Source organism: Centrocercus urophasianus, unplaced genomic scaffold (assembly GCF_019232065.1).
Source record: "Centrocercus urophasianus isolate 14NV4802_14NV808 unplaced genomic scaffold, USGS_Curo_1.0 seq_20, whole genome shotgun sequence".
Taxonomy (NCBI): Eukaryota; Metazoa; Chordata; class Aves; order Galliformes; family Phasianidae; genus Centrocercus; species Centrocercus urophasianus.
In genome coordinates, this window is record NW_024884756.1 from 17690399 (window position 1) to 17718375 (window position 27977).

At 37.3% G+C, this 27977-nt stretch overlaps 2 protein-coding genes and 1 long non-coding RNA gene across 3 annotated transcripts; 1 reads left to right on the top strand and 2 right to left on the bottom strand.

The window, feature by feature from the left end:
• Nucleotides 1–8: 8 nt before the first annotated feature.
• LOC122162112 (plasma membrane ascorbate-dependent reductase CYBRD1) lies at nucleotides 9–7788 on the bottom strand. The gene is made up of 2 exons (XM_042822101.1): nucleotides 7574–7788; nucleotides 9–2101 (listed from the first exon to the last, which is right to left on the bottom strand). Exons 1-2 carry the CDS (start codon nucleotides 7776–7778, stop codon nucleotides 1815–1817), a joined length of 492 nt encoding a protein of 163 aa, XP_042678035.1. The 5' UTR covers nucleotides 7779–7788; the 3' UTR covers nucleotides 9–1814.
• Nucleotides 7789–10251: 2463 nt separating this feature from the next.
• Nucleotides 10252–27824, bottom strand: DCAF17 (DDB1 and CUL4 associated factor 17). The gene is made up of 14 exons (XM_042822100.1): nucleotides 27678–27824; nucleotides 26471–26574; nucleotides 25581–25671; nucleotides 24079–24218; nucleotides 22853–22931; nucleotides 22596–22685; nucleotides 20463–20570; nucleotides 19853–19958; nucleotides 15933–16075; nucleotides 14506–14615; nucleotides 14040–14127; nucleotides 12335–12418; nucleotides 11847–12002; nucleotides 10252–10974 (listed from the first exon to the last, which is right to left on the bottom strand). The coding sequence occupies exons 1-14, from the start codon at nucleotides 27822–27824 to the stop codon at nucleotides 10786–10788; spliced, it is 1635 nt and encodes a 544-aa protein (XP_042678034.1). The 3' UTR covers nucleotides 10252–10785.
• LOC122162113 lies at nucleotides 19232–25769 on the top strand. Its single transcript, XR_006169427.1, has 4 exons — nucleotides 19232–19267; nucleotides 22614–22724; nucleotides 23237–23345; nucleotides 24861–25769. It is a non-coding gene; the product is annotated as an uncharacterized LOC122162113 (long non-coding RNA).
• Nucleotides 27825–27977: the final 153 nt, after the last annotated feature.

Genomic DNA, 27977 nt, shown 5'->3' on the forward strand with positions numbered 1-27977 from the left:
TCTCCCCTTCTGTTCAGATTTGTATGTAAATGAAGATCAGAATGGAGTTTAACATTTTGTCTTGAGTGGCCTATAGATTTCATCCTTTTAGGGCTTTAAGTAAGTTAAACTACACTCCTCTAGAAGGGCAGAGGTCTGTTGGCATTTAAAATGAGGATGTGTGTGGGGAGTGTTGGGCTGTTCAAGGGCCACAGGTCCTCCCATCAGTCTTAATTCTGTGGCAGAAGAGAACACCACCATGTCATATGGGTTCAGCCACATGCGCTCAAGTTACTTTTCCAGCTTTTCTTTTGTTGTTGTTTCTTTTTTTTTTTTTTTTTGCGTTTAAAAAAAAGTATGAAGTGTATGATTATCAGTGCTGTAATATGCCTTTTTTTCCCTAGGTGTTAAAACATGATTATTTCAGCACTATTCCTTGTACCTCCTTGCCTGAGCAGTAAAGGATAGAAATCCAGAACCCAAATCCCTTAGCTAAGGTACGTTCTGTGCTTGATAACTAGGTCATTATGATTTTTTCTTTTCATTTGGCTAAGAAGTTAAGCATCATTTCTTAAAGGAACAAAATAAGTGCTGTATTCAAAATTTAGTTTCTTTTTTAATCGCAACAGGTTTTCAATGGTAATTTTAGAGTTTTGCTGGATTAATTTTTATTTAAAGAAGTCTGCTGTGCTATACTTTTATTATTTAAAGTAAATAAAAGTAAGTAAATGCAAAGTAAATAACAATTCCAATAAGGGCTGAGCTAGGTAAGACAAATGTTTCTTCCATTTTTCTTAATATTCATTTTAAAGTCTGAACCTGACCACACAGAGCTAACTCTCTTAAATAAACTAACTTGTTTGAGCTTTCATTTACTAAAAACAATGCAACTTAAGCAAAAAGTGGCTTCAACTTTAAAAAGATGCAATTTCAGCTAAATCATGTAGGTTATCATTACAAGTACTCTCTCGGTATGCATTCAATAAAGATGTTAATAAAGAAGACAAGGAAAAGCAATTGTTTACTGCTTTTCCTCCTCCGTTAAGATTTAAGAGACTCTAACACAAATTGCCTTTACTTCTGAAATACAATTTCATGGAACGAAGTTTAAAAAAAACCCTGGAAGTTAAAAGTGCAGATTCTTGGTGTGCAAGGTTTTAAAACTGAATAAAATGCATCGAGATAACTCTGGTCTTGATCTACCAGTTTAATGGAATTGCTTTGGACTGTAAAGCTGATTTATTAAATGCCCCATATGTAGGATTTCCCTCCTGGTTGATTGTTTTTTATTTCTAAAGTGTAATTAATACAATAGAGAGACTTCAGAATTTTATGTGCTAAAACATCACACCTGTGTATGTGTGCTATATACCAGGGCATCCCTGCTCTCCTTCTGTATCAAATGCAAAACATAACAAGTTAGCTCAATTTAGATAAGATAAATCTAATTTTCTGGCAATAGGAACAGTTAAAAACGTGCACATGGACACTTATCAATGCCATTTTTCCTGTTGTAATAAATGAGATCTGCTCTGCTCCATGCTGCACTTGTTCTGGCTATAGACAAGTCCTGAGGCCAAGAAATGAAAAGTTAAAATTATCCTAACTAGAAAAAGAAAAAAAAGTTACTTTGTTTGAGAATTCCTCAGTAAAAGTTCTGTGCTTAAATATGCTGCCAACAAATTGAATCACAATAAATAAAACCAGTGAGTAAACAAAATATGTTTTAAAATACATTTTTCTTTGAAGTCAGGGATCCAGTAATTGCTCATTTACATGATGATTTGTCAAATCACAGAATATAAAATAGAGTGCATTCTAGAATACAAGTCTTATTATTTAGAGCCTATTGTACTTGAATTACTCAACGCATTCATTAATTTTACAACTGATTTATAAACACAAATTCTGACCTGAAGAGAATACAATATAACAGCAGTCAGCCCAATCCAGCTGTGCAGACTGTACATGTTGGGGATCCTCCTGGCATTGTGGTAGTCAAACACAGCTACCATAGAAACAATTGCAAGAATCATAGCTATGGTATTTAATCCGGCATGTATGAACTTCATTAGAAGTTTGCTGCACTTCCAGGTCCATGGCAACCTGTACACAATAATGGCTGGAAAAGAACAGAAAGAAGATTTTATTCCTTATAGTGTAACTTCTCTAAGATTTTAATAATTATGTATCATTCATATAGTTCTACTGTAAGAGCAAGCCAAACTTTTTATCTTTTAGAAGATTATGAAAGATTATTAGAACTACACAAATGATTATTAAAAAGCTTTTTCTCTTACTCAGACTAACATTCCAAATACACAACTGAGGACTTAAATTATTGCCTTTAGAAAATGTATTCCTCTATTTTTGAAAAATCCAAGTGTTTTTCAAAAAACTGACAGTAAACAACTTGGTGTTGTTTTTTCCTTGTTTCTTAAATTGATGTAACAGAAAGTCTGCATAGGGTTTTGATTTTTCTACTGCTAGTCACATTGGAGGAACAAGGCCCAATTCTTATATTCAGGAGATAACAAACTGAGACATGCAGTATTTTTTAAAAATATTTATTCTCTTTGCAAATTTGGGTAATGCTACTTACATCCAACCTAAACAACTGTATGATTCTGTGGGTTGAAGGGCACTGGCATATGCTACCCAGAGTACTTGTGGATGTCCTGTCCCTGAGGGTGTTCAAAGCCAGACTGAATGAGGCCCTGAACAGATTGAAGTAGTGGCTGGCAACCCTGCTTGTGGCACCTGGAACTAGGTGATCTTTAAAGCCCCTTCCAACCAACCTAAGCCATTCTATGATTCTGTGATATTTATATAGCTGTGTTGTTACATTAATATTGGTAGGAGTACTTTAAATGGAAAAAGACTACTCAGCATCAGAGAATTGTAGTCCAACTGAAGAAACAAAAAGATTTGGCAGCTACAACTCTCGAAGCACTGTTAGATCAGTGCACATTTTTTACCTGTGTTTGCATATGTGACACTAACATACCGTATTTTGACCAGTGTGAACAAAACAACAATTTCCAGTGATCTGACTCCAAATGGCCCATAAGAATAGTAACAGCATAGAGACCTTCTTGCCAAGCTCTTTCTTCAGGGTCCTTGCTGCTCCTTTCCTGCCCCTACTGACCTCCTGCCTGTTGTATAAGCACGCAGACTAGACCAGATCACTGAAGTCCCACGTATTTCTCAATACAAGTCTGTACAATTTCTGAATGTGTGAGAGCACATAAGTACATTAAGATAACAGGGGACAAATACTTATGATCATGCCTGGTCCTTGACCAGTAAAGGCTGTTCTTCCCATCCATAATGCCTTGAGTGGGCAAAAATGATGATCTCCATTCATCTGATTAATTAAATCCTTACTTAAGATTTCTTCTTATAAAATGACATCCAAATACTATATAATTAGCAATACTAAAGGAAATGAATAAGAATATATTTCAGATTTTAGAATAAGTTCTCTCTTCAAACGCTCACTAGAAAATAATTTGTATTACCTGGTAAGTGCAAAGATTAGGTATTTACTTAAGTAATTCTCATGTACCTTCCTCATTGCTTCTCTGTAACTCTAGCTTTTTATGCAAAAAAAGAAAAAAAAGGAAAAAAAAGAAAAGGATATTAATTCTGTACATTACAACAAATAATAATAAAAAATGACAAATTGATTTTAAAGTTCTATTTAGATATACATATTTTGACTTGGATGTATGACAGGAAACACAGCACTCCATTAAATAGTTCACACAGAAAACACTGTTCACAAATGGAATTTCCAGTCCACAAGTAGATTTTAAATCAATATTTGCTTTCACATGCTGTGTGAAAATATAATATTGGAATGAAAGCTCCCTTAGAATATTTAAATACATACAGCATTTAGGTAGTTCTCAGCTTTCTACTTTTAAAAAGTGGAAATAGCACAGCATAAAAAAATTAGGAAAATAGCCTTGTTTTAAGACAGTCTGGCAGTACTATATGACATAATTTGATTTCCGTGATTCAGCTTGAGCTTAAGACCACCTCCAACAGTTCCACAAAATGTATGTGATAATCTTATATCTTGTTAATATTGAAATAATTGCCTGCATCAGGCAATTAACCTAGTATTAACGATTATGATTTCTAATCTTGTACAACTGGTATGCCAAAAGGTCCCAACCAGGCTTCAACATTCTGTGAGGATATTGTATCCCAGAAATCTTCCATTCTCGCTTTTCATAAATTACGGCCCAGAGTATTGTCAATAGCTTATTTCAAGTGGAATGGAGTACTGGACTCTATGTATCTTGAAGTCAAATTGACCTGAACAGATCTTGGTCTCAGTTTACAGCTTTGGTTCTCAAAGGATTGTGTCCATGCTAAATTTTTTTCTTTGGTGTATAAGATTCCATGGTAATTTGGTTTAACTTCCAAAAGCACTATCAAACTTCACAGTGTCACCCATGTAATCTTAGATCTCTTATGGACCGTGACATTTTTTTTTTGTCTGTTTCCCTCTTGGTAACAGTATGACAGAAAAACAAGGAATACAGACTAATGGCTTGGAGACCTGTTAGCAATACCACACATTAAAATGTTGCATGCTGTAGCCCAGGGTGAATACAGGATAGTACATTTTGCTGTGATTCCCTCTCAGTAAGGGCAAAGTTATAAAGTTATACATCCTAACTTGAGTAAAGTTATACATCTTAACTTGAGCAGATCTGACTGTTTACTGTTGCCAAAAGACAAGGTCCCATTTCCCCAGCACCATTTCCACTTCCTCTCTGACTGCATGCTTCTCACAACCCACTTGGTCACAGCTGGTGACCAAATACTAGCCTCTCTAGTGGGAATTTAATAGGTTAGTGATGAACTGAAAATCATTTATTCTGTATTACATCACAATGGCTCTCATAATTAGTCCTTTGAGAGGGGACCAAATTATCATTTGCAGGCCAAACATGAAGCAGAATGCAGGTGTTGCTTTGGAGCCCTGACATCTATGAAAAACCTTTACATGTGAAAAAGAAAGCAAAATTCTTAATTTACTAATTTACTCCATTCTATCACACTATACTATTTCTTCAAGCCCTTCTTAAAATCATTTTGTTCACATTTTTCCTATCTTAATCTTTAAAATAGTCATGGTACAAATATGCACACAGATTTTTACTACCTGTATTATCACCACTTTGGAAAACCATCTGGACAATGACTGTGCACTGACAGGGTTTTATCAGTTACAATTTACATACAGGTACCTATCTATAAATAGTTAATACTCACATTGTTGTGCCTACAGCTTTTTGATAAGATACATATTTTGTCAGGGCGTGTCTGATTCCCCATATGCATGTTATTACAGTCACCTCTTCTACCTCCCACAGACCAGCAGCACAGTTCTATCCTTTGTACAGGCTTTAATGAACTGAAGAAACAGGTGATTTGGTTACTATTTCAAATCTTGCACACAAGTTTAACCGAAGTATTTATTCAGCTATTCCTTTTTACTTTTAGCTACTTAAGGGCTTCTTTTTCTTGCATGTGTGCAAAGGCATGTTATCCCTCAGCCTCATCCAAATTACTTTGAATTAAGTGGCGGATTTTTCCATCAGTCTCCAGCTTTGCTTTTCGTGTTACCTAATTGGATTTCCTACTCCAAATAATGCTCTTCTATCAGTGAATTCCTGGTTTGATTTGTTTGTTTGAGCCATGATAAACTTTCCTTTATGTTACAAATACCTACACAAGGCTTGTGGCAACTAATTAATTCTGAAACAGGGGTAAGCTGAGTTTCAGAGGAAATAAAAGAGCAGGGGAAAATTCTGCAGAAAACCTCCCCCTATTGTCTGCAAAACAAACAAACAAACAAACAAGATTTAAAAAAATCTGTTTATAAAAAGAAAAAGCTCAGTAGTTGATCACAAGAAGTTGTATTTAGTGAAGTCAACAGGTGTTTCTGGTTGCTTATTTATAACCAGAAGTTACACTTTACGTGACCTAAGCAATATTATATAAGCCAGCTTCAGAATGTTGTTTATTGCTCAAAACTTCTTTGTAACTTGAAGACATGAAGCTCAGAACATACCTCGCTGCCACTGAAAATATTAAGTTTGTGGTGTGTGCTCAAATGACCAAGTTCCCTGCCTAGCCAGAGCTCAGCAGCCACCCGCCCTGCTCCTTCCAGCCCTGGCAAGGCTCCTGCTGCAGAGCGAGCGGCCGTACGCGCGATCCAAACAACGCACTTGCTGGAATGAATGTCCAGATGTGCTGGACGCATTTCCTGGCTGGATGAGTGCAAAATGTCGTTCAGCAGTGAAGCAAATGTAAATAAGGTTGCTAACAATGAAATTCTAAGTTAATTCCTCCTGTTACACAGAAAAAAATACTTCAGATTTCCAGAGGTTCTTCATTACTTAAGAAGAGTAAAATCATCTCCTTGCTCCTTCTCTCCAGAGAAGTCAGTGGTGAAGCTGTGAAGGAATTTCCACCATTCTCTGCAACTTTCATCTGCCTTTCTTTGATAATTGGTGCTGTTTCTTCATGTGTTCTCTTATCAGTGAAGCTAGCCAGAATGATGACTTTATCAGAAACCACCATTGGAAGCTGTTATCTCTGCCAAATTTCCCTGTTAGTTTTCATGCAATTAGTGTAAATACTAACTCAAATTTCAGGATTAGTACTTCTGGGGCACTACCATTATCTGCTTTTTAAACTTTACTGAGAACACCGCCAGTTTTCTTTCCTCACCTCAAACCATTAATCAGTGGCATTGTGTGCAAGTCAGACAATTTCTTGGATTTAACTGTTCTACTAAAAGCAAAAGCATGTCGTTCAAACTGCAACATTCCCGTCAGCCTCAAAAAACAACCCTTGCCCTTAAGACCTAACATGTGAAGGGCGTGTGATGGAAAACAGACAGTGAGCACATAGCACATGTAGTGGGAAACGCTGTCAGTCCAAGGCTGAACGCTGCGCAATCAAAAGTTCATACGCTTTGTAAAAATGTCCCCTGGCCTCATCATAACCATTTTATGTTACTCAGGCAACAGAATTAAGTACGAATTGTAAATATATATTTTGCAAAAGAATTTATACAGCTTCTGGGCTGATGAAATGCATTGCAGCGGTGTACTTGGTGCTGCATTTCCTCTGGCACAAGCCCTGCTCCTGGGTCTGGCTGCGCTGGTGCTGAACTGAGACGGGGGAGCGAGCCAGAAGGGACGGAGCCAAACGAGTGAAAGTTTCCTAGGGCAGCACTAGATTCGATTCCCAGCTCGCATAAATTCAGGCTGACTAGGAAAACACACCTCGCAAGACTTTCTCAAAGTGCAAGGAAACCCTAGGCCAGGGTAAACAAGTGCTTGAAGGGAGGAAAAAAAAACACGAAAAAGAAGCCAAATCAACCCAAACCACCGCTACAAGCTCGCGACAAGGGACTCTTTGTCCCGTCGCGGTGCGAGCGCCGCTCTCCCAAACGGCAGCGCCGCGCAGCGCCCCGGCCCCGGTCCCGCCGCTCCCGTCCCGCGCAGCGCCCCGGCCCCGCGCGGCCCCAGCTCCGCCGCCACCCCGCCGGGCCCTCACGCACCGATGCCCTGGATGAAGACGAAGCCCGTGACGATGAGGACGGGATGCCAGTTGAACTCCGCTGAGCCCCCGTCCCAGCCGAGCCCTTCGCGGTAGCTGAAGACCCAGACGAGGGAGAAAACGACGGAAACGAAGCCGACCAGCAGCGCCGAGCCCAGCAGCGCCAGGAAGAGCCCGTAGTCCTCCATGTTCCGAGCCCCGCGCATCGCCGCCAGCTCCGAGCGGGAGGGGCAAGGCGGACGCCCTCGCTGACGCCCTCCTTCGGCCCCGTGCCCGGGCGGCGCCGCCCCTCGCCGCTTGTTGCGAGCCGGCCGTCGCCACGCTGTTATTTACAAGTATTTTGTACAGCCTTGTGCAGTCCTTCGCGCTCAAGTGGACCTGTCCGCGGGGCTCAGCCCGCTCCTTCTTGGTGCCCGGGGCGTTGAGCACGTGGCTGTGGTTGTGAGCCGGGGCGCCGATGGGAGCCTCCAGCGCCGCTGCAGAGATAACGCAGCGCGGCCGTAAGCACCGAGAGATAAACCAGAAATACTGCTGGATGAGAAGACGCAGCACGGAAAGTGCAGCCGCTGAGCGTGCTTAAAGACATGGGTGCACTGTTCTCGGAGCATGGTTTTTGTCATGGTCATCCCCTTCAACTCATGTTGGATTCCTCGATTGCTGGAAAACAGCTATTAACCCGGTTTCTTACATAGATGCTGGGCTAAGTTTGTAGGAATGTTTGGGCATCATTCTATTAAAACCTGCCAAATTTTGGCAACTTAGTCACATCTGAGACCTACTTGTAGAAGTGTTCAGGAACAGTTGTTCTACATTCTCTATTCTTAAATAGCTTTCAAAGAGTTCTAACATTTAACATAAACATCTCTGTTTCTGAATGAAAATGTCAATGTGTGAGCTTCCAGGATGGAACATACTGTGTATTTACCGTGATCGAGTTTCTTACACAAAGCCCATAATCTTCATCGAAGTTTGTGCTGCCTTTTGGTCACCATAAATTGCTGCATTTTTCACCAGATGGGCAGTAATGTATGATTGTTGATTTAGAAGACTATTGCAAGTCACAACAGCTTCAAAATAATAGTCACTGGGAAGAACAGCAAATTTTTGAAAGCTACAGAGGTGATATTGTGGATGGTACCTGCAGTATTTAATAAGCAGTATTCTAGGTAAGTTTAAATGCCTTGCTCTGGAAAGAACTCTTTTAAATAATCCAAACAGAAACAAGCATGAAATTCCTTACTAAGGAAGACTAAGTATGTCATAAAAATGTCAGAAATGGTGATGGGGCTCATATAATCATTAACTGCACACCTCCCATAAAAATGTTCTGCTATATTCCAATCTGGGAAAGTTTCTGCTTTTGCTGTCACCACTTCTGTCTGAAATATTATTTCAAGATTGCACAATACTTCTGAAGACGAGCAAAACGGTTACTCTGCCTTTTTGAAATCAGCTTTTGAGTAGCCTCAGTGTTCCAGCTTCCCTCTATCTACACTGGCCACAGATGATTCATGACCATCTGGAAACTGCACTTCTCCTTCCTAAGTATCTTTTTAGTCTCTTCAGTTTGCTTTCATGTAGCAACTTTTATTAATAAATATCCTGACTTACGACTTCCTAGTAATTGCTATATGAAATAATTTGCAGACATCAGAAGAGGGATGGAAAGGAGATGAGGAGTATCATGAAAAACAGCTCTGTGCCATTTTTCCCCAAGCACTCAACTTCTTGTACCTGACAAGCAGTTGTCCTCTTTGCAACCTTACTTTTCAGTTAGGCTATAGAGTTTTCTTTTTCATGGTAGTTTCCATTTGTCATCACTGACTGAGGTGACAGATTTCTAATGAAAGGAATTTAGTTAGAAATAATTAACCCATACACACTCAGAATAGAAATTTCTGCCTCAGCATCATTTCCGAGAGATTTTGTAGTAGTTTTTACTCTTCTATCTCCCTGTTATTTATGTAGTAGCATAATGGACAGGTGCTTTTTTCCTAGACATTAAATGAAAATGAAGGTAGGGTGGAAGTAGAGCATTGCTGCTATTCTTTATTTCTACTGTTGTTTCATTACCTTCTTACATCTCCTTTCTGCCTTTTTTTTTTTTTTTTTTTTTTTTGTATTTCCACAATTTTTACTTTTTATTTTGCATTACAGTTTACAGTTTATACATAATCTTGCAAATGCTGTTTTTATATATAATTTTACAGCCCTTCACTATTGCATCAGCTGCAAAAATGAACACTTCAGTAGTAAAGGTTACCAGGAAAAGAAATAGGTGGGTTTGGAATGATTATGCTCATGAAATGAACATGGCAGTGGTGGTAGTGGGGAGAAATCAGATGTTGGCCATCCCTCCAAAAGCGACACTTGTGGAGGCACCTTTGGCTTGCATTTGGTCACTCTCCATTTGGTTATTTGCATGGTAAATCTTTATGATCATGAAATGGGTTGGGAGCTTGTGAGTTGTTTTTTCACTTCTACTAGTTGGTTTTGTTCACTTATATTTTTAATGAATATACCACGTGGAATTGCCACGTATGAGACAGGCTGCACACAGCAATCAGACCGAGTTTCTGGTGGCTTTGATTCAGACTGAGCAATTTGTGAAATCTGGCGTGGGGAAATTCAGAGAAGTGCCTTTTTCATATATGCACATAAAATAAATAAAACATAAAAGGCAGTAAATATACATAATTTATTAATACTCTTCTTCAAACCAAAACAAACACAACTAGAAAATTGGTTAAACCCCCAAAAACCCAAATGGTTTTGTATATCAGAAAAAATCCTCTTGTCGGTTTTGTGTAACGATAACTGCAGTTTTTGTCCTACATAGAAATTCTTTTCTATACAGCCTTTCACATTTTTTTAGTTAACAGCCTGTATTAAAGTTGCATAGCTAAAACTACATAAGATAGAATGCAGCAGATGATCAAAAAGTCTACGTCTTTCTCCTTGATGTTCAGTATTTCAATGCAGTTTCTGAATAGAACCAAGAAATGCTGCATTCAGCATTAAAGAACTGGTGAATGCATGAAAAACCATTACGGACTACAGACAAGAGTACAATATTAGAGAAAAAAATAAAAAATAAAACCTCGTATAATGGTACAAAATGTTAAACACTGGCTGGAAAACAGTAGTTGACTACTTAATACAGAGGAAGTCCTTAAATAACATCAAAATTGAAGTCTCTGTACTTGTTATGTCTTAAGTATACTCAAAAATTCTCCCTCCTTTTTTACAAGACACTCTTTCTGTTCTTTCATGTCTTGAACTTTCATCTTCTTCTGCAGTATCACAGACCATTTGGTAAACATAACAACTGAACCTCCTGTTAGGCTTCTGTTCTATATGCAATACAATATCTCTGTCAAAGTAAACTTCATGACTGTAAGTCTGAAATGAGAAAAATAATTCTGATTGCAGTCTCAATTTCCACAGCTTGATAACAGTATCATTGTTTGATATATCATTTAGTATAGTGTAATTTAGTAATATTACTAGTATATATTATAACAGTATATATTATAATAGTATATATTATAATGGTATTAATTTAGTAATAGTATCTTTTTCCTTCGGCGGGTGAGGAGGGAATATATATGTATATATACATAACATTTTTTATTTCCCTGATCAGACAGGAAATTTATGTGGACGCACACAGTCTGCCCTTCTACAAAAAAGGCATAGTTTTAAAGATATTCTGTATACCTATTTTTGGGAATCTAAGCACAATTTAAAGCATTTAAGTCGCCTATACAGGTGATTATAAGAGACACCAAAGGTGCTGAGTAAATTAGACTACCTTAGTTAGGTACCTAAACTTGGGCTATATGAACTGCCCATTGCATCTTTCCAAACGTACACACAGCAAGGTCCATGCTTAATTCTATGCATGAATAGTTACAGTTCAGTTAAGGAGACTATTTGCAAGGTGTAAAGTTAAGTTGATGTAACTAGCCAGACAGTGAGTATTCAAGTTGATAAATACTTCAGAAAGGAAAAAAAAAAAAAAAAAAAAAAAGATGCAAATAGCCAAAAAACATTGATTTCAAATAATTAAGATTTTATGATAAATTAACTACTGTCTGATGGAATACTTAATTTTTTTGAGTCATGATTATATTTAGTACAAGTCTCATTCATAACACCAGGCAACACAATTTATCTATCTACTTCAAATCTGAATGGAAAATTAATGCATTTAATGGTAGGTAAAGGGGAAATGTTAGTGTCAACAACCAAAAAAAAGGAATGCTCCTCACCACATCCCAGGATTCCAGTAATGGAATACTCTTAAGTAGAATCCCACGTTCATTACAGCGTAAATCAAGGTGAGCTCTTCCATCAGCTCCTACTTCAGTAACTGCCACAGTGGATAACAAATCCAGTTCATCTTCATAGTCTACAATTTTGAATGTCTTAGGAAAAACAAAGCCTTAAGTTTACATGTGAAACAATTTCACATTCCCTGAAGAATTGGAAAGTATTCTGGCATGTCTTTGCCAGCCTGATAGCCAACAAGCATCTTTCCTCACACAAGGTTTCTAACTTAGGTTGGTGATATTCCTTAAGACAGGAAGAGAAGAAAGTGATGTTCTGAACAACGTACAAGTAGATGCATTTTAGATGTGATAGGATAAATAGAAAAACAGATGGATAACACAGCTAATGGTTACAGGCACTGCACCTGTAACAGGAATGACTTCTCTCTTGCTAAACTTCTTTAATCCATACCCACTACATCAGTTACCTCTTGTTCTGGGTCATCATCCAGCACGTTAAGACGCTTTTTCACCACTCGACCAGAAGATGTTACAGTAACAGAGCTGTTCACCTTTGGAGAAAAAGAATGGCCCTGGATTTAGAGCGTTACAGTTTCATCATATCTATTTGACAACATATCTAATTCATGTTGTCTGCTTTCTGACCTTGCTTTAATCTCTGGAATTGTGTCATGCCTTCTGCTCCTGACCTTGGTTTAATCTCTGGACTCTTGTTCTATTTATTAGCAATACATAGCCTTATTGCTGCCATCTGTTCTTTATGAGGGCTTATGAACTTGGTGGCTTTAGGTGAGGTACAACTGATGTTAGTAATTAACAGGTTCTCAGTTCTCATTCCTGTGGAGCTGGCAAAGTTTCTCCATTACTATTTTTTTTTTTTAGAGCTGGAGTTACTGGAGCCAAGATGTTGGAATGAGGATGAAGTCACCATCAATTTGCTTCTTAATCTTAATTCCAGGAGACAGGCAAAGTAGTATCTTAAACTATCACAGCTGCTTCATTGCATTCATCATCACTAATGCAAAAAATATTCAAAATTGGCATTATCAGTATCTTAATGGAGGTCAAAAGTAAAAAGCAGATTACAGACAGGATTCAACAACTCTAATTTCTTAGCTTTTATTCCAACAGAAAGTTGTTTCTCAGCTCCTAAATAATTGAAGGCAATCCATTAGATGACAAAACTTATCCTTTCTGAATTAAATAGAACTCCTGAGTATAGATTTTTAATACACAAACTTTTCTCCTAAGAAAGCTTCAAAATTAGTATCACTGACTACTGGGGACTTTACAGTACTCATAAGTGATTAAAAAAAGCACCTTTGCTTTCTATAAACTATATACATTGAAGGAAAATGACATAGCACAAAAAACTCTTCTTCCTAATTGTGTTCTTTGAACTTTTTTGACATTTGTGTCAAATGAAAAAGAAAAGCCACAAAAGCACTCTAAAAGATTGCAGGAAACAATGGAGGTGATTTAGCAGCTCATTTCTGCCAGAGGTTCAGATCATCTCCTTGCCACTTGGTTCTACTATTCTCTACTGTTTCAGCTCCAGTTCAACTCACCAAGTAAGCAAAATGAGTACTCTTTTGTTTGTTTGTTTGTTTCTTTTTTTTTTTTTTCCCCCAGGGCTGTTATCTACTATGTTATTGCACTGAATTGGCTCACGAAGGGTTACCTGAATGCTAAACTTGTCACAAGTGTGCAGGTATACACAGCAGGGAAGAGTCAAACTTCTTGAAGGAATGTACTATTTCTGCTGTCTTACAAAGACTTACCCATAATTTATGAGACTTGAAACATTTATAGCATTTGTATAATCAACTTAGCAGAGCACAAATGAAGGTGACACCTTCATTTGAAGGAAATCTGCCACCATCTTGTAAGTATGTTTTACATCACTGATACAGTTATATTGCACACCTTAAAGACTGCAGAGAACTTAAAAAACAGCTTGAGGATTCAGAAATCTATCCTGAAAATATAACTTCTTTTCAAAATTTCTTTCATATAGCTTTAAAAAGACCAATGAAAACAAGGAGTGTCAAAGAGCTTTGAGTTATACCCATTAAACACATTGCTTGCTCATATACATTCTCAGAACACCTCCTAATTGCTCAAAATTATGCACTGTCATCTCAAATGTTAGAAATTCCTGTTAAAACTCACACAGTTTTCTCTGTTGGCCTTGATTATGAAGTCTTCTGCAATTTCTATTTGGTCTGTATTATTTTCATCTTCTTTAAATTTCAAGACTCTACCAAAGAGACAAAAATCACAAAATGAGTGTATACTCATTTCCATTTACTACATTCATGTCCATTTACTACAGTGCTTCTATATATTTAATTGAAAAGATCAGCTGTATTAAAACCATCAGAAATAACTGAAATTGAAATAAATTATGTTGTCCTGAATTTTTTTAATATCAAATTCTACTATCGCCTGAGAATACACACACTCATCAGATGTTTCTTGCAGGGCTCCTGATTCTGACAAATTTATAATTTTTCCAGTTTCTAGGAACTGATGGCAGTGTTTTGGCCCACAAATCATCAAACTACTGAATTTATTCAGTTATGCAACTTTCTGCCTAGTGAAACCAACACTTGAGGAAAAAAAAAAAAAGTCATACTTTATCAAATTTGGTCCCACATGGATTATTCTGCCCGACATATCTGGATGGAAATATATCCAATCAGGTTCCAGTGAACAGCATTTCATATCTTGTATGCCATTTTTTGCCTGAAGAAGGAAGGGAAAGTTTAGAATATTAATATACTTAAAGATTCACAGACCTCTGAAGGTTTATAAATATTATTCTGATAAATATGACCAGAAAAAAAGGCAGAAGAACAAAGTAACAAATAAATAAATGAGTAGAGACTCCAACAATTCTAATTTTCAAGGATACTCCATGGAACTGTTTCAATGTTTCTTTTAATTTGCAATAAACACTCACTTTGTACCATGACTGTGTGCCTCTTGACATGACATGTGCAGCCTCTTCTAAAACTATGCAAAACGAAATGAAACCTACATTCTGCAAACCCTGGAACAATTCTAGTAATCTGAGAAGACCTGAGAAATGTAGTAGCACAAACTTCATCTTGTGCTTCAAGCCTCAGGCTCAGCCCTTCCTATGCGCAAATATTTATGGAGCGTATAAGCCTACAGTAACTTGTGATTTCAGATGCAAACGATGCAAATTGATCAAAATCTTCAAGTTTTGGAAGGTACTTTCTGCTGTTAAATTTAGCTGACTAATCATTCAAGTTTTCAAATGCATGAACCCATGTTCATGCCACCCAGAAAAAACTAGATGGGAAAGGTTTGCACAAGTCCCTTTGAATCTAAATTGATCTTCAGCCAGGATTATGAAAGATGTTCTGAAGCTAAAAGAGTCAGGAGGAGGATCACCGATTTGGTCAGGCTAATAAAAGAGATAAGTACGTTCACATATGAGAAGTTTTTTAGTAAAGAATCCTCAAGTAAGAGGCCAGAAACTCTTTACATAAATATCTTCATGTCAAATGCAGATCCAAAATAAAATTTGAGACAGTCATCACACATAAAAGAATATATAATGGATAGTACATAAAAGAAAAAAAAAATAGGGATGCTGGATTAAGCTGAGTAATAACATCTTTCTAGAGAGAGAAAATGTACAAATCAGGGATAGACCACAGACATTAAGGAAGCTTGTTCTGCCATTTCTTAAAACGCCAACTGGTAGGCTGCCCAATTGGAAGCGCATTAAGATGATTTCACACAAGGAATTAGGTATGAGATTCTGCTCGACTCTTTAACTTCTGAATACAATGCTATGTAGCACTGGCAGTGCTATGATTATGTTGCAATGAAGGAAATATCAGAAGCAATAGTAATTCAGAAGAAAATACGACTTCACTGGATGGTAAATAGAATGCTGTAGGGCAATCCCTGTGAAGGCACCACACTGGAAAATGAATACTTCATTACCTCCAGCAATGCTCAGAAGGAGAGATGAGGACAAACACGACACACATTTATTTCAGAGAAGCTACTATCTCAATATATTACCAAAGCATTGTCTTTCAGAGAACAAATATAGAAGACTCCTCTATGCTTTTTCTTGTTAGGTGTGATGATATAATGCCAAGGAAAACCTCCAATTTGAAATGCATTCTCCAGAGAAGATGCTTCAAATAGCAAAGGTGGAGTATCTGCAAACATGGGGTAATGTTAAGACCATTAGTAGAAGAACAATCATAATTCTGTTGATCCTTACAAGTCTAAATTACAATAAAGCTGTTAACTCTTCAGAACTTTTGAAGACAAGTGGAAATATACTGGCTGTTATAATTCTTCTAGCACCAGCGACACTTTCTCACCTAGCATCCAGGCACATATACGTATCTGCAACTCCCTGTGGAAGGTTACTGAGTTCTCACATCTTCATGCTGAACTACTTTCCTGATATCTTCGACTTACTTCATTCCAAATGAGCTGGATATGCGAAAACTTAGCAAATAGTTAAAATTAGTCCAGCTGATCTGAATGAGAGTGGACATAAACATGAACAGATCAAACAGCAGTCAAATCGCATATCAAAAAGATCACTATTCTCTTGAGAACAGTAGTACTAAATAGCTAAGCATCCTTTTCTGTCATACAGCAAAATAATGCGGACCACAACGAATTCAATCTGTAGCAGAGTTCTTAGAAAAAACAAAACAAAACAAAAACAAATCAAAGAATTCTTCTAATTAATGTCAAAAGGAGTCTAGTTCTATCTTGATTTCAGTTGGGATAAATAAGACAGATTCATTCATACAAATATTCTGTGTACTAAATGGGAAAAATGTCTTGGAAAGAAATGGCCTCTACAAAACTTTATAAATAAAAGCAACTTCTACAGCTGCTTTGACTCCCATCAGGTTTAAAATGAAAGAAGAGTTCTTTTTTCTCTTTTTTGTACAGAGAAATGCTTATTTAAAAAAAAATGAAGGAAGAAAAAGAAAAAGAAGGACAAAACATGGAGGAAATCTGCAGAGGGAATTTAAGCAGACAGAATGTAAATACTCAAGCTGAATTACTGTGAGGAGGGCAAGGTTCTTATCCGGACTTTCTTTTTACCCAAAGTCTGATCCAAATTTTGTCTTGTCCTTGCCCTGCTTAGTCTAGATAATTAACCAGACTATAGCTGATGGTGCCAAGATTTTGCATGATATCAGTAATTATGGTTATATAGTGCTTCCCACTTTTTCTTTCATATTTCTCAGAACGTAGCCCTTTATACAGAAAGGAATTACTTTGCTGTCCATGGAAATGAAGTTTTTCCTGAGCTAGAGAAAGGTTCTCTTCCTAGATGTCTTTTGCACTAGCACATAGGAAATGGGAGACTGTGTGCGACATGTAACAAAGTATACAGTTTATGAAAACTGAGGTAAGAAAGTACGGAGAATGTTGAGGATGGAGGCATAAGCAGAGGACCTGCAATTATTAACATCTGTCAGAAGATGAAAAATAGGTCAAGAAAACTTGTAACATTTCACTTTGTAGACTTTTTTATTTTAAATAATGAATATATATGATAAGGCCCATCAAAAATTCTACTGGATGGACTAAATGGTAGGTATAAATGCTTTTCCAGCAATACAACCATTTGAAGCAGTACAGGCTGCTGCTAAGGTATACTTTTCTTTTTTATGCTACTTTGCCAAAAAAATTATAAGGCTGCAGCCACCTCTGCAGTAGCGTAACTGCTGCTTCAACTCCCCATCACTGTTATGTGTCACTTGCTCTTGTTGCTCAACATTTTGTTTTCAATATTCCTGAGTCCTTCCCCTAGCAATGCAAGTTTTGAGTCTCTTAGTTAAGCCTCTTTGTTCATTTCCTTAGAACTCTCAAGTCTCATCTAAACATAAGCCACAAAGTTGTTCTTGGCAGCACTAACATGCATTTGTTCTAATTTGTTTTTTATTAATTGAATTTACTGAATCCTATAATAATCAATCAAATTACAATTTTATATGCTGGTCCTTCAGAAGATGACATAATGAAGATCTATAGTTATCTTTTCTTTTCTTTCAACCGTGGCCAAAATTAAATTTCTTATCCGTCAGTAGCTATAAAAGTTGTGGTAGGTACATAGTAATGCATGTGTTTATACCTCTTTATACCTCCTCTTGAGCACCTCATACACCATAAAAATAGCATCATATTTGAAGGAATTGCCATCCCTTCTGGCAATTTCTGTAGGGACAGTAGACTACATAAGTAGGAAAATTTTGAACAGTTAAATTACAGTAAATACAAGTTTAAACTCTGAAGTTGTTAAAATCTTACTCACTGAAGCATTACATTACACTGAAGGGTCAGTCAGCCATTTCACTCTTAGAAGAGAAACAGCTCCACAAAAAAAACCACAGGAATGCAACTAGCTGCAAACAGCAGCCACGGCAAATGTTCATCTAAGTTCAAAGCTTCCTGACCACAAATTTTTAAATATAATTCAAGATCAAAAACATTTCTCCCCCAGCACATGGGTTTTGAATATCATAAACAAAAACTATAGTGATTCATAAGACATGAGAACATATCAACTGTAGAATTCCTTTCTAAGCTCCCACAGTGTTTTCCAAAGGACGTATAGCATTACATTCTGGTTTAGCAGAGAGGAAAATAAGGAGAAATAAGGAGACATCAAATACAGTAGCCTATCACTGTTTTGATAAAACACTGCATTATACTTGAAAGCTTTAACTATTAATTCTGCATTTTGTCTTTGTGCACTTCCTCAAGTTTATGTGAATCAGTTTTTGTTTGTATGCTATTATCTAATATTGTTTATAAACATAAAGATGAAAAACATTTTATGGGAACAGCCTCCTATAAAGTATTTACTACAGAATCCTTCAAAAATTAGAGGAAAAAAGCATGCCTTATTTGATTTTGGTGAAACTTACTCCCACCTCAATTGTCTCACTTGAACTTTTTAGAATTTTTGAAGGGAAAAAAAAGTTTCACAGCCTTTGGTCATTTATTAAGATTCTTATTATCAAATTCTAATGTTAGAGGTACCAGTAGAGATGAATGTCCAGCTTCAAAGAAATTAAAGGCATTACATAAAGCAGAACATTGATAAATTAGTGATTTGAGGCATGAGGATAGATTTTAAGGTATCGTTTCTTCTTTCCTTGGGAATTAACCTCACTGAAACTGGCACATTTCCAATAATTAGAAACATGAAAATGCAATTTGGACAAGCTACGTACTATCTCACTGAATTCTCTCTGCAGGTCAGATTAAATTTTCTCTCATCTTCTGCTTATGTGCTTGTATGGGAACTGCTAAGTCGCTGAACCTCTGATTGATCACCTGAGGCGAGCCATGAGTCAGCCAGAGGAGCACAGGTGAAGGCAATTCACTCCTAGACCTATTTAAGAGCTGGCTACCAGAGGGGAAGGATCTCTTCTGGAGATCACCTCTTTTGGTGTTTTCTGGTGAGCTCAGCCAAAGGGCAAGCTCTTCCACTAATTCTCTTTTGTGATCATTGTTTACTTTGCCTAATTCTCTTGATTATATTGTAATTATAACATCTTGATATCTATTGATTATATAATTATATTGTAATTATAACATCTTGATTATACAGTGCTATATACAGTTTCTAAGTATCAATAGCTGTTGAAGCTCTTTCTCTTTTTCTGAACAGTTCTTTCAAAAATAAGAAAGGTGTTTCCATTTTGTGCATTACTTGTGAGGTTTCTAAAACAGATTATGTGCAGTACTAATTTGCTAGGTAAGTCACAGAACCATACAATGGCTCAAGCTATTTAATTTATTCTTGCAATTAAAAGTAAAGAAAAGCAGGAGTGTACTATAATGAACCCAGAAATAAAGCAACAGCACACTAGGACAGTAATTTTAATGTTCTTGGTGCTTAAAAAGTCATAAATAAACCACATAGGAGAAAATAATACAAAGATCATAAATACCTGTTATTTTAATGTTACATGGAAGACCAAATGGATACTTTCCTACAACTCCCACTTCACCATTCCAACTGAATTCACATCCCAGATCAAATGGCTGCTCCATGAACTAAAATAATGCAGAACAATTCAGCTTTATTGATGCACATTTACTTGCTTTTTTGTTTCAGTGCTCCATTACTACTGCATTCTTTATCTTGTTAGATGCTGCTCAAAGCCTTAATTTGAATTAACATCTGATTTTTTTTAATTGGAAAAAGGTAAACTTAAAAGGTTCACCTGTAGTTCAGGTTCAAATCAAACAAACTTCCATGCCCATCATTTTCTAACCATAACATTTTTTTGTAACTACAGACTGTGCATAAAAAGCAGCACGCTCTGGTCTAGCATATGTTGAAATGTCTGTCCAGCCCTATTTCTCATGTTTTGCCACCTGTGACTGGCAGAGCTAGAATTTTCAGATAGTGCATCCATTCATATCTTCAGGCTATAAATAGTCATAGGCAAGGATTCTATCCTTTTACACAATCCCCATGTACCTATGAGATGTTAAAGTATATTAATGATTTGTTACCACAAAATAGCATGGACTATATGAAAAATTTCCCATTACCTGTTCAGAGATAGCCTGGAAGTTATAGAGCCTGACCAAACCCATGCTATACATGACAATCAGGATTCCATTAGAAATAGCAACGTCTGTTACATTGTTACCAAATACCTGTAAAAAGAAAAATATTCTATTAAAGAACAAATAATTGAGAGAATGAAAAACCCAAAATTAAGGATATAATCTCAGTAATTAAATTCCTTTTCCTATAACCAAAGTTTTAGTGTAAGAAGGTTTCTGTAGCTCATCTGTTCTGCTGAGTTTCTCTAATACTTTGCATTGCATTATCATCTGTGTCAGGTAAGTCATATTCTACAAGAACATTCTCTAATTAATTCTGAGTATATCTTCATATCACGTTACCCAGTTATTACAAGACATGAATAGACTATTGCCCAGCATCCCACAGGAAGTCAACAGGAAAGCTAACAGTTCAATATAAAAGTGCTGATTGCAGAACTTCTCCATCACCAGGATAAAATACTAGACTAACCATGCCTCTGTGACTGTACAGCTGTACTAAAACTAAACTATCCGGCTGTCAAGAGTACAGATCCTCTCCGAATCTAAATTAGACCCATACATAAAAAGCTGATTACCCCTTTAGAGATTACGCAGTATTCATTTGTGCTACTCTTTAGAACATCTCCACTGAAGGGGGAAAAAAAAAAAAAAAAGGAACAAACTGATTCTTAATATTTAATGACAACATGTGAAGTTGGTAATTTTTTTATACTGAAATGTTTGGAAGACCAGAGTTTTCTTTTTTTTGGAATTCAGAATAGCTGTAGGAAGAAACAATTAAAACAGGCTTAAAATCAATTAAAGAAAAGAAACCCAAAGGCTGGAATACTCCTAATTCTTATCTATATCTTTCAGTTTGGTCCTGAAAGATAAATTCACCTCTGAGACCTTGCTTTTTTTTTTTTCTTCTTTTTTCTGTTGAAATTCGTTTTGGTCCTAGGGTCTTCCAGCCCAAACTCTCTTTACCCTTGACATAAAGGATAAAAAGTTCCAGTCTGAACTCAGACTTTATTGTGGCACACCACCTCAGTAAAACTGTTGCATTATATGCATTCTGTAGTATTCAAGAGTAACTAATCCTAACTGTAATTTAACAGTTAAATCCTACTGATCCCTGTCAGGCTTAGCATTGCATTCACTAGTTATTTCCTTGGATGAACATACTCTCAAATTCCACATTCAACCCTGACCTTATTCCTAGTAGTAACAGTTACTCTGATAAACAGTACAGGCCTAATTGAAGAAGATTTTTGTGGGTTTTTTTTTTTTTACATTTTGCTTGCTATGACCCTGATGAATCCAGCATGCCATCCATGAAAAGATGGAGAATACCCCTGATATGGGTAGAATTTGTGCTTTCCAGTCATAAATGCTAAGTTTAAACAGAACAGTGCCCCTACCTAAACTTTCACAGGTCCAAACAAAAAATGGTTAAACCTCCTCTTCCACTTCCCAGCCTTAGCCAAACCTAGCATGAGCTAAAACCCACTGGTAACTCTGGACCCCAAATGAGACTGTAGCTCACAGAACTTCAAAGACAGGTCCTGCATGTTCGTACTGTTCCACTTGTAAGATTTATCTAGAACACCTATGACTTAAAATATCGTTTTAACCAGAACACCAGAATTTCCATCAGCTTGACGATCTAAGTGTTTGCTTATGTAGGTCACAAACCAACCTCAGGAAAGTTGTTTCCTCTTGTCTGATAAAGACATATTTATACTGTACCATTTGGTATCTATGATAATGCAAGTTGGAGTCATTTGTAACTGTGTATAGAATCAATAGACTATTACTAGAAGTGGGTGAGAAGCGTATCTACGTATGAAGAGGTGAAAAGAACACTACACTCTACACTTCTCTAGCCTTTAATTACAGCAACTGTAGAACTGAAGTTCAACACATCAATGAGTAACCCAGTAACAATTCATTAACATTGCCTCTTCTGGAATTAAGATTCTTCCCCCAATGCTTCCAACTATCAGACACTAAAAGAACATCACTGTTCTTTAAAAAAAGTTGTGTTCTGAAACATTAAGTATGACTTCTGAAATTGTGGGACAGTTGCCTAAATCATGTCTCTCATACAACTACAGTGCAGAATAAAATTACCTTTTTGTTTATTTCTAGCATTCCAATAAATGACAGAGGCAAGACTTGGAAGACAGCAAGATGGAACAGTACAGACTGTTGGATACCTGCCTGGGAAAGAAAAAGCAATGAACACACATTATACTTGAGGTATTTACTGGCATTCGGATGCCTTTATATTTTACCATAGTAGCAAAGTACAATGTCTCCATATCTGTCCCCGTAAATTTGTGACTGGATCTTGTAAAAATTGAAGAACAGTTTTTCAACAAACTTACCTGCCGTGCTGCTGCAGGGAGTTTATTCTGAGCTGACTTCACAACCATTACTTCTTGAGGAGTATCCCAACTGAGATACCTATTTGTGATAACAAAGACCTATCTTAATCACTGTAAAATCATTTAATAATAAATACACTATTTCATGCAAAATTTAACCAATTGTAATTAGGCGGATCCCTGCGTCCAGGCAAACTGCTCAGTATCTGACTGGAGAAAGGCACCTGAACTGTTTGTTCTTTTCAATAATGCAAAAGCCACTGGACTAGATGCCAAGAACAGCTTATTCCTTATAGAGTTGTGTAAAAACTTCTGAAAGTATGAACATTCACTGTCTTATTTTTATTCCTTCCCTTCACAAATCACCGCTTTCTTATTCTTCAGTCTAAAAACGACTTCCAGGAACTCAAAAAACCATGCACCTTGCCAGAAGCAGTAACTGCTGTGCTTTTAAGAATGAAGTGGATAGGATACCCTATGGAGAAGAACGTTCGTAAGTTGAAAACTGCTTACTTTAACCTTTAAGCATGTTTTTCTTATGTTTTATGAAGGTTGCTTTGCATTCTTAGAAGTTTGCTGCTGGTATGTTGTTACTGCACTATCAAAGGCTATAAAATCATCAGAGAAAAACCAACAGTAGTAGTCTCTTTGTTGGATGTTTTTTTTTTTTTTGTGTGTGTGTGTGTGGTTACTTTTAAAGTACAAGTTACTTTTGTGTAACTTGATACCAAAATTGAGACAGTAATACTTAATTTGCTGAAGTGATTCTAAAGAAAACAGAGCAGGAAAAATACTCCAGGAAAACTGCTAGACAAACCTATGTATGATTGTGTTCCTAAGGTTTTATGAGCTGTCTTTCATTCTAAGACATCCAAAAAACTATGCATCCTCTGATCTGCAGGGAGTGTTTTGAGTTAATCTATTTACATAACATTCAATCATCAGAAGCAATGAAAAAATCTGGGAAATCATGGTAAAGTTTGATGAGGAACTTGGGACTTTGCTCTTTCCCCCCATTCTGTATTTGCAGCAAATTCCCTCCAATTAAAAAATATTTTTTTATAGTCCTTTGTAGAGGTTACCCTCCCAGAGGAATCATCAGATCAAGATTTTCTGAATGCACAGAAATTGGACAGCTTACTATACTGCAAGATAAACATGATTCCTCTTCTCCAGTTTAATACTAACGACTGTTAGCTATATAATCCCTAGCCAATGTTTAATACCTGAACTTGCAGCAGGAACCCGCAAGGTATACTTTTTCCAGTATTTCCCCACAATCAGCAGAGAGACGTAGAAGCCAGTTCTGCACTGTTAAGACTATAAGGGAAGGTTTATAGTCTGATGCATTTGGTAGCATTTCCCCCTGTGTAACAAAAAGGTTATCATGAAGAAGTTTGTATCAGGACATTACATAACAACAAGACAGTTTTTGAGCGCTGTGTATTCATTTCTAAAGATGGAAAGCTTCCTGATAATCACATCAGAATCTCTTAAGTTCACGTCTGTGCTTAATAATCAGCTGTTACACAATTAATTTGATTGCACACTTTTTGCAATGTTCTGTGGACAGTGCACAAGTGAAAAAATCCTCAAGAAGGGGAAATGTTCGCTACAAATAGTCTAAGGAAATTAAGCTCTTACAGCTTAGAACCGAGCTAAATCAGTCACATATGAGCACCCACAAAGACCTTTTCTTATGAAACAGACAAACTGTATTAGAACTATTAGTTGCTTCAGAAAAAATAACACAAAAATGTAACCCAAGAAGAAGAGAAAGAATGAGAAGTCTAACAGTGTGGCATCAAATATGGCAAGATTTTAAAGCTATGGAAAAGATTATCAGTTTGAAGTCAAATGGAAAATCCATTTGTAATAGCAGTGAACAGTTTTGATTTTGAACTAAAAGACATTCAAATTGCATGATATTACTATACCATAGGCACTAAGAAGAACAACACAGAAATACTGATTGCATTTTTCATTTCTCTTCCCTTGTGTGTTCCAGACTACATCTCAGCAGGGTGCTCCCAAGTACAAAATATTATAGTTCAAAATTCCACCAGGTGAATCGGACATTTCAAACCAAGCAAAATAACCCATGGATGAAGAAATACTCTTCCTTCTCTTTACAGTGCTCAATGAAAAATGGCTAATTGAATTGACTAACTTCTCTCAAATTTTACCTTTTTTGTGAGAAAACAGAACAAGCTTCAGTCTAAATACTGCAGAAAGACTATCTATGTATGAGTATTTATGAATGTAAGGGAAGAAAGGAGGAAAATTAATTAAAATAATTAACTAGAAAGAGGAGAATAGCTTGTGGACAGTTACTTCAATAGGCCTTTTTTATATATAAAATGTTAACATCTGGTTAAGAAAAAGAAAACTCCCATTTACTGCCCTTGATAACTCAAAAATAAACAGAACAGAATTTATGTTGTAAGGAATTAGAATTGAGTTGCATAAGCATAAAGGCACAATTTTTAAAATCTTCCACAGATGTTCATGAAAAAGCACTTACATGCACTGTTGAAAAGTTCAGAGTATACCCCTAAGCATACATTCTGTCAAAATAAGCATAAGATGCAAACCTTGGATGACTCTGCTCACAAAAAATGTTGACAAAAACAGTTAACAGGGAAAGAATGCTCTATTCCAAATCTGTTTGTCTGAAAGATATTAATTTGTTTTTGCAAAACAATGCTCTAGTAAAAAGTATTCTTACCAGTGGGCATTCCAATAATAAAGCATCTTCTATTTTTTCTGACTTAGAACACTTTGGCTTTTGATAAAGTATTCTTGGCTCTTGTGCAATGCTGGAGGAAAATGATTGCTAATCATTAGTCTACTTTATAAACTACTTTCTATCACAAGTAATTTCATACACTTATATAAACCCTACTCTTTTGGTAAGTCAGAGATCTACATGCCTTAATTTTCCTTTGTAAATGCTATCTGAAATTGCTCTCAAAGTAAGGCTTGTAAGTAAATGTAGTATAAAGTAATGCTTAAAACCAAACCTTTGCTAAGTTTTTGTTAAAGCAAGCAGAACAAGATATACTTAATAGTACTGTTGTTATTTTACTAATATCCATTAACAAGAAAACATATTCCAGAAACTAAGAATCATATTGAAACCTTCCTCTAAATACGAAGTTCCCTTTCCTAATACAAAGGGATGGCATAATGTACAGACATTTTTAAAAACCTGATACTAGCATAAAATCTTCATAGCGTGTGTAGTTTTCCCCTTATGGAGAAGTTGAGACAAAGATAAACCTTCAAAGACTTTTATGTTTCATATTGCACCGTCTCAATATTGTTTTGACCATGGCTTACACCAGTTCTCCTAGTCCCTACTCCTTTCCCACGTGGGACAGGTGAGGACTGATGTGAGCGGGACCCACCGGCCCCTACTCTGCCCTGTGCTGCTTCTGAGCTGTGCCTCTGCAGCGTTCATGGAACAGGAAAGCATGTCAGAGAACTGATCTGCTCAAAAGTAAATTCCACTCAGCTCACAGGGACAGTTGAGAAGGGTAAGGTTTGCTACATGTTTCAAACAGTTGTGATGTTAGAACTGCAAGCCAGGTCAACTTTTAATTGTAAATGTATTACCTGCTGATACAGCATCGGTAGTTGTCTAAGTAAATTCTTCCTCTTTCATAAGCAATAGGAGATGCAGAGTGCGTTGTCCAAACGTTCTTGAATTTAGTACTTTCCTGAAACAGACAGAGGCTACAACTGTGATGGACTTGTGAAAAAAATTGCATTTGGAAAATCCTTGCTCCTGCAGCTTGATAACTGAGTTTAATGGAACCTTTCTTTTTGTACGACTGTGGCAGTTTTTTGGGTTTTTGTTTATTTTTTTAAACAAAACACTTTTTAAGAGAAGACTTCTCTCTTTCAAAAACTAAATTAAAGTAACTCTTTACTAGCTTATGCACAGCATGTGCAATTAACATTTTGTTCTTAATTGCCTCCATTAGAACTGTCAATTTTCATGCAAAAATATTAATCAAGGATAAAATCCCCCTCTGTGTGAATATGCACGTACCATTCCTTTATACATAAGTAATTGAATTTATTGAGCATCGCTTCCACTTTACTCTTGGTGACTGGTATGAAAGGTAGAAAGGCTGTCAGTACAGTTATTTGCAACATCAGTTCGAAGTGGCCCATTCTCATGTAGATTGTTAAAGGTGCCTACTGCAGACACCAGCAGCAATATCCCCCTAACACAGTCCTACAAAACATAAGTATTTGTATAGGCCAGAGGGATGCCCTCACATGTCCGTACATCTGGCTGCATTAGGGGCTGCTAAATTCAGACAGTACATTTACTGGAAATCAGCTGTAACACAGCTGCCCACTGTCTGCCACGCCAGCTGTCAGTGCAGGGCTGTCAACTACTGCACAGCAGCTTTAATCATTCTTAAATGAAACACACTTAGTCTACAACTGGTGTAATTTCTCTATTTCTGTAACAGAAACGTCACTGACACGTTAAGGGTATGTTTGTTTACCTGCAGACCTCTGCTGATTTTGCTCTGAGAACTCCCCAAAACGTTACAGAATTAGTATTAGCCATCTTAAGGGATGGAAGAAGCAATATAAGATCTCCTAAGAGGCAATTTCTAACGTGAACACGAGATTTACAAGCGCTTCTGCTGTTTCTTCACCACGGTACTCCGTAGGTTTCTGAGTCTCACTAAATACAGGTACCCGTTTATAACTCTCTCGGCTGCACTTGTATTCCCTTCCCAGACTTGCTAGCGCGACCCAGCGACTTCCGAAACGCGCGTCCCGCGCGCGCCGCCCTTACCTGGCAGAGGATGGTTCTCAGAAGCCCCATGTTCTTCCGGAGGGCCACGCCGGCGTCTCGGGCGTAAAACCCGCGGGCCCTGCGGCCGAGCAGGCGGCACACGTTGGGCGCCCGCGGCGCGGCCCTCCCGGCAACGGCGGGGCACATCCTCGGCTCTCGGGCAGCGCGGGCCCTGCCGCTCGCCCGGAGCCCCGAGCCGCACGGAGAAGCCACCGACGTCACGTGTCCGCGGCCGCCTCAGCCCGCCCGGCGCCGGGGGACGCGGAGCGGGGAAAGGCTGGAGCAGCCGCTCCGGGCCGG